General features: G+C 36.5%; 1 protein-coding gene across 1 annotated transcript in view; it reads right to left on the bottom strand.

Annotated features, from left to right (window-relative positions):
• Window positions 1-12,341, bottom strand: part of SHOC1 (shortage in chiasmata 1) — a 50,186-nt gene that overhangs the window by 6,627 nt on the left and 31,218 nt on the right. Inside the window, exons 15-22 of the mRNA XM_054054032.1 lie at window positions 11,514-11,551; window positions 7,659-7,755; window positions 6,194-6,263; window positions 5,418-5,602; window positions 4,800-4,905; window positions 2,938-3,049; window positions 1,865-1,986; window positions 809-902 (exon numbers count right to left, since the gene is read on the bottom strand). Coding sequence (XP_053910007.1) covers window positions 809-902; window positions 1,865-1,986; window positions 2,938-3,049; window positions 4,800-4,905; window positions 5,418-5,602; window positions 6,194-6,263; window positions 7,659-7,755; window positions 11,514-11,551 — 824 coding nt within the window. The remainder of the gene's footprint in view (window positions 1-808; window positions 903-1,864; window positions 1,987-2,937; window positions 3,050-4,799; window positions 4,906-5,417; window positions 5,603-6,193; window positions 6,264-7,658; window positions 7,756-11,513; window positions 11,552-12,341) is intronic.

Genomic DNA, 12,341 nt, shown 5'->3' with positions numbered 1-12,341 from the left:
CAAATCCTATGCAGGTGAAATTAGTTTATCCTATAGGTCTTTTATACGTGATCGAGTTTATGGGTATAATACTAGTTCCTAATAAAACAGGTAATTCTGAGATGCCTAGTTTAGTTTAAGAAGACACATAACACTTTGAATGTAGAAGCAATTCCCACAGGAACTACTTTGCTGAGTACCTGGAATGAAAAAAAACCTTTGTACTCTCCTTAAGTTTCATTTAACCAGATAAATTTGAAACAAATTTTAATATGCAAATAAGTAAACAAATCGCCTAAAAAGATGTTACGTCATGCAAATGAAATGAGTTACAGACTTCAAATTGGTGAGCCAACTGAAAGGTTTGCCCCATTTTTTAATGGCAATTATTCTAGATACTACATTTTTTATTTATAATGAAAAAAGTTAATTTATCTTGCCACATGAAAAAAAAGCAAACTAGCTGACAGCAGAGGAAATGACACTTCCTTTTCCTCTACTATATTAGTAGTATAATCTGAAACTTCAAATTAAAACATAAGCGGGATTAACACACGTTCTAATAATTATAAATTTGAAGGTACAATCTCATTTTTTGACTCCTAATCACAAAACCACATCATCTGCTGTGTGAATGTGGTTGAACTTGGACTGGAGTCATCACAGTCTTTTCACAGACTTCAGCAGCACTGAATTAAGCTCCTCTCTCTTATTTTAGTAGTTTTGAGTTATTTTAGGTTTTTTGTTGTGGAATGCACATTTCATCATGTACTTTGAAAATAACACACAGTGAAGACTGAAATGGAAAGGCTGTTACCAAAAACATTACCTTCACTTCAAAGTCTTCTGACTTTTGTGTAAGCTCAATTACAGTGGCATAAATTAAGACAAGGTTAAGCAGAGTATCTCCCCGAAGACTGTACCTGTAAAACAGTTTAATTAGACAGTTAATATTTAATATGCATATGTAATAATTCTAAAACATTTGTTTCATGTGCAAATAAATGTCTGTTTTATTTCCTGGAATTCAGGGTACTAGTACAGTTTGAGCATTAGTGTCTGTGTAAGGAGAACTGGGACATATTAAATGACTGATGACTGAGTGTTGAAGGGTACACTGTGAGGAAGAAAACAGAGTCAGCATACAGCACAAACCTGTCCTGAAGAAAAAGGACTGCATCAGAGTTAGCCAGTGGAGAAGAATCAGAGAAAGAGGAAAAGCGATGCATGGAAAATACAGCACTTGCTACCAGGAAAAAAAATCTCACAACAGATAACAGAGGAACACATGAACTCCACCAACCAAAGCTACATTTCCGTAGCCAAAGCAGAACTGCTGATGGATTGGAAGAACACTTGAAGAATGTGTCCCTGTTGCAAATGATATGCAGTGATGCTACCATATTCATAACCACGTATTTGTAGGGTTTATTTTATTTCAGAAAGCTATAAATATTAATTCCAGTGGTTAATATCCTCAGTCTTGTGAAACTTCTGGACATGCTGATTTGAAACACACCTCACATTAGCACTACCTGCCTCAAATTCTGTTATTTTATAACAGATATTTCTTTACCTCTCGGGTAACACCAAAAAGGCCCAAACATCAAAAACATCTTTGCTAAGGTTTTTAGGGTCTCCAGTGATCACTCTCAGTTCTGTCATTTCACTGAGCTGTTCAGTAGGAACACAACAACACTGTAACTACGTGAAAGGTCCAAAACACACTAGAAAGATCAGCTTACAATATTCATATTGTTCTATGATAAATGTGTTTCTAAAGAGCAATTCAAACAACAAAGGGTATTAGCTTGTTCTAGTAGCTTCATTTAGTGATAAGATCGTTTGAAAAATATGAAGATAATAGAAGAGTTTCATAACTTACTCTAAACTCAGTCTTTCTCTGGAATAGAACACAATCCAACAGCATGTATATTGGAGCGATAATGCCATTAGCTTCAATATTACATTGTCACGGGATTGCTCATAATTTAGTTCTTCCATACACTACCATAAAATCAATATAAAAAGTAAAAGCTAAATAAATACATTAACATGGCTGTTACAAGCTTTTAATGTGCATCATTTCATATGCAGAAGTTAGACCTAACACATATACAGCTAAATAATGTAGGTATTAGAGACAAAACTGGGAGTCAGGAAAACTAGGTTGTATTCCCAGCTTTTATTTTGTTTGACCTTTAAAAAGCTGATTCACTGCTTCATGCCTCTTTTCCTCCCTGCAAGAAGGAGAGATTGCTACTAACCTTTTAGCGTGCTTTTAACATTTTTGAGAACTTTAATAATGCACAATACTTTTATAAATCTTACTTAACCTATATAAATTGTATTATACCCATACTGAATAGATAAAACACAACATTGCTAACTGCAGTATCATTTGCAGTGGCATGCAGGAATGTCTATCTGTGCTGTGCTTGCAATGCTGATTATTTTATTCTTTATCTTCTAGTAGCAGTTCTTCTACCTCTAGTTATCCGTCTTTCTGCATACTAGAATTTAAATATGCTATCATCTAAACCTTTAGTTTTTATTAAAAAGTAGGACAAATTATTCTCTAGACTAACTCTGGTAACTATCTGAGATGGGAGGAATTAACATGCACACTAGAAAGAAACTATAGTCACACATACAGTTAATTGGTTATTACAATATTCATTTATTTCAAGTATGCATCCTTCAGCTATATTTGACAATCCAGTTTCAGGGTAGATGTCTGTGAAGCAATGTAGGAAGAGATGTGAAAACATTTTAAACTAGTCAAACGGGCACAGAAGGAATTTTGGAATTAATGAATTAGGAAATAATTTGCATCATGAGACAATGCATGAATTAAATATGATTTTGAGGAAGAAAAGAATGTTAGAAGGCTGCAGATGCAGCCTAGAAGTGACCCAACACATAACAGAATTTGGATGTACTAGTTTCATTTTGTACCTGCAAAAAGATAGCAGTACATTCATCCACTGTCAACACAACATATCGATCTGTACTTCCAAAGAGCTTTAAGGAGTAACTACTGCATCTTTCAACAAAGGAAATGCTGTACCTGAAGAAGTCAAAGTATTTTATTAAATATCATTTAAGTAAATAATAAGATACTCTTAAAGGAAGTTAATAACACATCTCAATAGAATTTCTTAAATTACACACCTTTCATACTTTGATCTTTCTTTGTTGTTCATGTTCATTTTAAGACACATTTGAAGAACACCCCTCAACATAGCAGTGACTTGATGAAATATTACTGGATTAATGCAATCATGTTGCTAACTGCACCAAATATGACCTTGATATCCAGCCTCTGAGCTTACAAAAAAAAATTATGCAATACAGAAATTGAGACAGACAAATCAAGAAAGTATACTTAGGTACTCCTTTTGAGTGACTGTATATTGCATTCCTTTTCTTCCTTTCATGATTGTGTAGCACAGGGAAAGCAAACTGTGTGGTAAGTCTGTGACTGCCACTGGTGTGATCCTAAATTTTTCTGAGGGATTGAGAACTGCCAGCAGCACGGCCTCCTGCTGCTGGTTGTGTTAGCAAAGACTCACTGCATGAACATCACATCTTTCAGGGCTAGTCAGACAAGGGAGTCTTGTCTGACTAACGGGGGAAGTCGAGGAGAGGCAATAGTCACACTACTTGGCCTCATCCCCAGGAAACACAAAAGACCTAAATCTGCTGCCAGCAGTAGGCCCTCTAGAAACTTGCATGGACAGTGTATTCAGACATCAAGAAAAACGTGAACGATAAGCTTTTATGAAACTATATACCTCTTTGCTCATCTATTGAATTACTTTATCAGTGCTAAAGGAAGCTAGGGAGAAAGTACCAAGAGTACTCCCAGCTATTCAGGTCTTGGCCAAGCTGAACATGGAATTTGAGCGTGTCAGAGTTTAAAAGCATGTCACATCAAATATTCAGATTTTAAGTGTCAAACATATGATTTTTTTCCCCCTATTGAACTGTAAATAGGCACTAGTCAAAAATGACTTCACAGCTGGCTTGAAGATACAGCAAGGATCAAAACTGTCATGGTTTGATGGTAAGATTCAACCATCTGTATCTCTGGCACTGCATTTAACAAATGCTGCTGCTCTGTCCCGTGTTTCATTATTTTATTTATTTCTTCTCCCCATGATAAAAGATACTTTTATCAGGTATTTATTATTGTGAAAGCAAAATGCAAGAAAATTAAATCAAAGAAAATAATGCACGTGTGCAGTTATTTACAAACATGAAAAATTTTGTACACATTAAAGAGTATTCAAAATTAAGTGAATATTAGTTCTGGATTTCACAAATAGAGTCAGTTTTATTTTTAACTTAGCTGCTCCCAAAAGGTGTGATGCGTCAAAAAATGAGACTTTCACGGTGTTTGTTTTGATTTTTTTAGCATAGCTCCAGTAATTAAAAACCAAAAAATCCCAAAGCAATTTTATCAAGAATTAAACATGAAATCTCCAAGTACTAAAAAGCATTAAAGCAAAAAAGTTTTGGGGTGACATGATGATGTTCAGGGAAAAGGAGGCAATCTAAAAAATCGATTAAAGGTGCCAGCTCATCATTAAAATAAACAAATACGCCAATTCCACTTTGGTTGACATATCTGTGAATCTACTGAATTAAGCTGTCTACTTCCGCAGAAAAATTCTCATGTCTTAAAATGCTAATAGAGTAATTGCAGTCATTTACCCAGTAGCCAAGTGGATGCTACCACATGATATAGTAGGACAAGATACATGCCGTGGAAAACTGAAAATAGTCATAAGATTAAAGAGATTATTTGCACTCACTTTGATTCCAAAAGCTGAAGAATATCTGGCATATTAAGAAGACCTTCAGTTGTCAGAAATACATATGGAATCTGTACTTCCAGAAGAAAGGAACCACAGTGATCCCCTGAAACATTTTGTATATGTAAGATAATAGCTCCATAAGCAAAAAAAGCCTAAACCTATATTTAGGTATTTAAATAGACATCTCTTTTAAGATGCAGCTTTTATTCATCCTCATCATAATGCTTCCATTATATGCTTTTTTTTTTTTTTCAAAATTAAGCTCTTCTAAATATCTTTGAAATTAAGCTTTAATTTCTACAGCAATATTCTGTTAGGAGGAGGAACGGTGGACACAGCTTGTAATAACTGTAAACAATCTGTGAACTTGGCACACATCTTTTATCAACCAGCGTTTACTACTACAGCCTAGCCAAAACTAAACTCACATCCTCAGAAAAACACCTTCCTATCTTGTTGTATAGATAAGTTACCTCTGCTTGCTTAGCTTTTGCCTTCATAATTTATTACTCATTCTATTCCACAGGCATGTGAAGGTAGCATTTTAAGGAACAGAAAAGGCTTTCCTTTCATCTGCCAGATCAGTTGTTTATTACAATTCTGGAGAGCACTTACTTGTTTGTATTGTTTCAGGAAGGGTGGTTTTAAAAGTCATGTAAGTAACACTCAGATTTTTGCACAGATTTTTCCAGCAAGAGTTCTCAGAATAATCATATTCCACTACTAATGAGAAGTGTGTCCAGGGGAAGTCAGCTCCAATTTGCTGATTATGTACAATAACACAGGAGTATCTACTAAGGCTTGAAAGAATCAACAAAATATTCATAAAATTAAGTTAAGCTAGAATTACCCTCAGAAAAAAATGATGACACTTTTGCTTGGAAGAATTATTGTTGTTTAAAGTTTTTTTTATAGAAAAGAATTTACCCTTCATAAATTTACAATTCTCATTTCTTTAAAAAGTAATTCAAACAATAAAAGCTGTACTTCCTCCCCTCCAATTATCTACCTGAGGTATTGAAATTTTCCTGCAATGTCATCATTTTTCATTATTGCTTTTATGCCCCTTCCTCCATCTTTTTCTAAAACATGCAAAGCAAACATGTTTTTCTGCATATTTTTCTATGTAAGTTTTCCTAAAACATGCAAAGCAATACAAAAAGTTAAAACGATACACTTGCACGTTTTCTAAGTTTCTTTGAATATCATAACTAAGCGTTTTACAGAAGTGTGGACAAAACTGTCCCCTCCCAGAATGAAGCTGTAGATCCATATTCTGAAATTTCCCCTCCAGATGGGGAGACCCTTGAAAGTGAATAAAAGTAACAAAAATTTCACTTCATTAGCCCTGAATAAAGACTTTGGTTTCACAAATCAAGAATTCAAATTACTTGCGTATGATATCTTTACAACTTAAACAAGATCCTTTTTTTTCAGAATTCAAATCCGTAGCTTTTAAACCTGTGGAAAAATGAATAAAGCCTTAGTTCAACAAATGTGACTCTGTCAGTATGAATCAATACACAGTAAGGAGAAAATGTGAAACAGCACAGGATGTTAAAATTTTGTGTATTACATTGCCTGTCATGATGAAGCCTACACAATTTTGGTTTGTGTAGCACCGTGGGTATAACTGATTTAGAAACTTTCATTTTTTAACCCAAGGATTAAGTAATGTGAACATGCTTCATGTCTCATAAGCTGACAATCTGATTACCTTAAAATGAAAAAATAAAAGCTAGTGCAAAAGGATGCATATTTACCCTTTTATAATTTATATTCCTCTAAACTTCACATCAAGTGCACATCAAGTTTTACAAGCATGACTGGAAGATGTAGCTAAGAAGAGATATTTGTGTAAGACAATCACCTCTCTTCAAAAGTTTAGTTAGTTTGATTGACCTGTGTTTGCATAAGATCTTAGATCTAATAAAATACTTTTCATCACTTGTTATTAGTAAAAGCATTGTGAATATGCCTCCTCTCTTTCAAAACATTCTGAAAGCTGGCTTTCTTCTTTTAAGAGCACAGGAAATTTAGCATTATTTTTAAAGGCAAAAGAAGAATGCAATACATGACACTGTTGATGAGGTTCAAGCAAGGAGTTACAAAAATGGGTTTTAAAAAGCAATATGAAAGGAATTGGTGGCTTGCTGTACACGAGTACAGGCTCCAAAAGCAATCTTTCTGAAACATGAACAAGCTTGTACAAAAATTACTCACTTGTGAAAATATGAATTTATGAAAGTGTTGCGTGTATTCATGTGCTGCTGGGATATTTGACACAGTACTTTTTTTCCTGGAGTTCAATAGATTGATACAGTTTATGCTTACATATTGAGCATATTAACAAACAAAGTCAGCAACAAAGTGTCAAGGAAAATCATGATCTCTACCTTACTACTCATTTAAATTTTCATTCTAGGGAGCTTAGTTCAGACTTCAAAATTCTAACTGCTCTTAATAAATTTGCGAGGAAGAAAACTTCTGACCACCAATCAGTAAAAACCAAAGAGACAATCTGATAAAGCCAACAGATGCAAGTATAATTAGGCAATGGCCTGCCTACATCTCCTTTGTATTCTGGTAAATAAATCCTTGACTTAACAGACGAACTATCATTCTCTTGCAACAGACAACACCATACTGGAACTCTTACTCGGGAAAAATTACAAGAAAGAAAAAAAGCAGATGAAAGACTCAGGAAACTAAAACCAGTGAGAAAGCACATAGAAACATTCCTAATGAGGAGAAAAGGGAGAAACACCTGCAAAAAGCATACAAACAGGAATGCAATGAAGCATAGAATAAGAGCCATTTTTTCTTTCAAAAATACACACAAAAATAATTACTTACCTTCTACTTTAGATAAAGTATGAAGGAGAGCAGCTTTTTCTCTCTCAGAGTCCATTCTTGTTATGATTAGTATCTGGAAGAAGAAAAGCAAAAGAAACTATAAGACTGTAAAGAAATTGTTCTTTCAGCCTGCATACGTTCTTCCATCTCCTTCGCACAAAAAGCACGAGATGGACTAAGCATGTGGCAAAAATGGAAACATTGATGTTTTCCAAAACAGCAATCACAGAATCATCAAACATCTCAAGTTGGAAGATGATCATAATGATCATTGAGTCCAACTCTATGCTCTTCGCAGGACTATCTAAAATCAAACCATATGATAAGAGCGTTGTCAGACACTCCTTGAACTCTGACAGGCTTTGTGCTGTGACTGCCTCCCTGGGGAGCTTGTTCCAGTGACTGGACCACCCTCTCAGCAAAAATCCGTTTCCTAATGTCCAATCTGAACTTCCCCTGACACAGCTTCATTCCACTTCCTCATGTCCTATTGCTGGTCAACAGAGAGAGGAGATCAGCACCTCCTGCTCCACTCTCCTCCTTGAGGAAGTGGTAGACTGTGATAAGGTCACCCTTCAGCCTTCTCTGCTCCGAGGTGAACAAACCAAGTGACCTCAGCTCCTTCTCATAAATCTTGCCCTCAAGGCCTTTCGTCATCCTGGTTACTCTCCTCTGGACACGCTCTAATAATTTGATGTCCTTATATTAATGCACTCAAAACTGCACACTGGACTTGAGGTAGGACCTCACATTGCAGTGTAGAGTGGGACAATCCACTTCATCAACTGGCTACCTATGCTGTGCTGGATGCGCCCCAGGACGGAGCTGGCCACTTTGGCTGCTAAGACACAGTTGACTCACATTCAACTTGCCACCAACCCAAACTCTCAGCTCACTTTCTGCAGGCCTGCTTCCCAGCCTCTCTTACCCAAGTTTGTATGTAAAACCAGGATTGCTCCATCCCAGGTGCAGAGTCCAGTCCTTGCTCTTGTTACATTCCATACAGTTGTTGATTGCCCAGCTCTCTACCCAGATGTCTCTGTAAGGCCTTCCTGCCCTCACGGCAGTCCATGCTGCCTCCTAATTTAGAAGCAGGGTCAAACCCACTTAAAGTACATTCAATTTCTGCGTCCAGATCATTTACAAAAGCATAAAGAGCACTGGCCCTAAAAATGAGCCCTGGGGAACCCCACTGGTGACTGGCTGCCAGCCTGGTATAGCCTTATTTACTGTAACCCTTTGAGTCTGAACCCATGAACCAAACGCCCACCCAATGTATTATGGACTTGTCTGGCTGTGGGCTGGACATTTCATCCAGATGGATACTGTGAGAGAGAGTACCAAAAGGTTTGCTAAAATCCACTGGCCTGTAACACAGCTACTGTCTTTCCTTGGTCAACTAGATAGATGACCTTGTCATAAAACGAAATTAAGTCAGCTAAGCAGGACCTTCCCATTGTGAATCCATGCTGGCTGGGATCAGTGACTGTGCAGTCTCTCAAGTGTTTCTCAGTAACTCTTGGGACAATCTTTTCCATAATTTTACCAGGCAATGAAGTGAGAGTGACAGGCCTGCAATTACCAGGGCTTTCCTTCTTGCCCTTCTTGAAAACTGGGACAATATTTGCCAACTTCCAGTCAACTGGGACCTCTCCAGACTCCCAAGACCATTGAGAAATAATGGAGAGAGGTCCTGCAATGACATCAGCCAGCTCCTTCAGTTCCCTGGGATGCATCCTGTCAGGCTCCATAAACTTACGTGTCTCCAGCTGGAGCAGCAATTCTCAAACAGGTGCAAGTTGGCAGGGAATTTATATCCCCCAATTAGGGCTCTGGAGGTCCCAAGGGTCCACCAGTGGACATACAGAAAAGGCACTGAACATCTCTGCTTTGTCTATGTCCCTATTTGTGAGGTGACAAACCTCGCCAAGCAATCAACTGATTCTATCTCTGATTCTCCTTTTGCTGTTAACATTTAAAAAAGGACAAGCGCTGGTCAGTTTCAACTGTAATTGGGCTTTGGACACACGCATTTTCTCCCTGCCGTGTAGACAGCATCACATTCTCTCATGCCACCTTTCCTTGCTTACAATATCCATACATTTTCCTTTTCCACCAAAGTACTAAAAGATCTGTGCTCAGCCAAGCTGGCCTTATGCTCTGCTTGCTTGACTTCTGACATGTCAGAATTGCTTGCTCCCGCTCCTAAAAAGTGACCAACATTCACAGACCCCAATACCTTCAGAAAAATATTCCCTTACTAATTATCTCCTTCAGCTAATTAGGGAGGACCTTACTAATTAGCTCCTTCAGCAGCTCAAAGTCTGCTCTCCCAAGGCTGAAGTTTTGCTGGTGGTTTTTCTTCTATTGCCAATGATTTGTACCTTAGGTGTATGCGTGCAGTATCATAAAAGCTGGAAAAAACATTACAGAAGACATCAGTATCGGAATTCATTTTTATGTACAAAGATGTTCTAGAAGAAACCTTATACTGGAGTATTTGATTCAAAGTAAAAGTGCTATTTAAAGATACCATCTAAAGACATTATACCTCATTATTACTGTTGTGCTAGACAGATTATTACTGTCATATTAAAGGCATTATCCCTACAGAGGCAAAACTTAAACTGAAGATGTCTAGAACTCAGCTTGCAAGATGATGTACTGGAGGGAGATACTAGAGCACAGCTGGACTAATTAGAAAGATTTTCCAGACCATAGATGGAGTGCACTGAAGTGTTCCTGCTAGAGCTCACTTATCTCTTGGACTCATTAAATACTGCTTAAGATGAAAGCATTGAAAAGATTAGAATCTACCAAACTGACACAGCTTTAAAAAGAATCACTGACAGAGAAGGTGAGTATCTTCTCCACCATTTCAACAGGTACAAACTGAACATATGTTCAAAGTATGTAAAGAATATGTACCCAGATACAGGATTTACACCATACTTTCAGACATGATGACCTCTGAACCTTTGTGACATTGTACAGACAGTTTTCATGATGCACACAAGACAAGATTTTTAAGAAGGCACATGGCATTGTCTCACTTTTAAGACTTAGAGATGAAAGACAATTATATACAGAATATATATTAATATATAACATACATAATAATAATATATATATAATTATATATATTATATATTAATACTGTGTTAGATCTTGTCAGTAAAAATTCTGTATACTGGTCTGCCTGACAAGCTTAAGGCAGATTTCTGTTTCCGTATGTCATGCACAGAATAGCTGCCTGACAACCCACTGGCTCCTTTCAAAGCAGTTTTGGACAACTGCATTTTAAAATGCAGACCAAATTTTTCAGAGAGGATACAACAGTGTACTTATTGCATGTTTTTGTGAACTAGATGACATTTTTAGTCATGTTCTATCTAATCATGACTACAAAAGATAATGAAACAAAGAGTGAAGTTCAGTTTATTCTATACCACTGGGAAATTCTTGATTACAAAGCAAACATTCCATTGTAATCCTGCATCAATAACCAGTTGGGCTAATAAAAGAATAATGAGACTATCACATTTCACATCATGTTAACTGATGCCAATGTGATATGACAGAACAGGAAAAGGCTTATTCAATAAAGCAGTTACTTCTTATTAAACCTAGGATATTCCTTATGCCTATTCTGGCTCATTGAAACCTGTCTCTGAGTGTTAGCGAACTGTAAACAGTCTTGTAATTGTTACTAAAACCATACATACTCTTACATGGCGTAGATGTGTGCATGACCCAACTTTAAGTCTTGCAAGCAAGTTAAAACTCAGGAAAATTATAGTTAAAAACGTTTAAAAATGTACATAGTGGAATTCAGAAGAAAACCAAAATTCTCACTGAGCTGACATTAAGATGACAAAGCTGTTGTACGTCTGCTAGTGCAGCATAAGCCTAGTATCACAAAGCAAAATGTGTTACTCTTAAGAAAAAGAACATGATGCTGAAATCACCTGAGAAGGACTATAGAAAGACAGACACCAAGATAATCAACATCTTGTTTTGGTTACTTCATTTCCATTTCAAACTCTAAAAGGGTATAAAATAACCTATCATATTTTTCTTCTCAAGAAAATTTAATCAAAAGATATTCAGAGGTCTTAATGCAACTTTTAACAGAAACGGAAAAAGTCAGAGGTCTTAATGCAACTTTTAACAGAAACAGAAAAAGAAAGCTCCAGGAAGCAAATATGGAAAGAATTTCAAATAAATCAAAGTAAGCTTCAAGACTTTTTTTTTTTTTTGACTGCATGCAGCAGCATAAAATCTATTCCAAACAGCCAGGAAACTTTAAAAATTATATATTTTATCCCTTCTGTTTTATTATGTGGTAAGTATTCTGCAAATAAACAATAAACATCCTGCAAAGGGAAACAGTGTTTCGCACTGTGTGGTATCATCCAAAATACCCAGAAAAAAGATGGATTTTTTGATAACTTGTATCTTCTCCACAACTGTATCCTCTATGCCATAGCTATCTCTTGTGGATAATTGATTCTTATATAATTATAAAGCCAGGAGATCGGCCTGATACATGGGTTAAGCAGAGGTTGCCTATGGATAACAATACCCACACGCTCCATGATGTGTGTGCTCTGAGCCACACTGTGCCAGTACACAATCCTGACTTGTCTTATGATTCTCTTTACAGCAGAAGATTAAGGCCTT

This window comes from Cuculus canorus, chromosome Z (assembly GCF_017976375.1).
Source record: "Cuculus canorus isolate bCucCan1 chromosome Z, bCucCan1.pri, whole genome shotgun sequence".
In the NCBI taxonomy this organism is placed as follows: Eukaryota; Metazoa; Chordata; class Aves; order Cuculiformes; family Cuculidae; genus Cuculus; species Cuculus canorus.
This window is presented reverse-complemented; position numbering and strand designations above follow the sequence as displayed.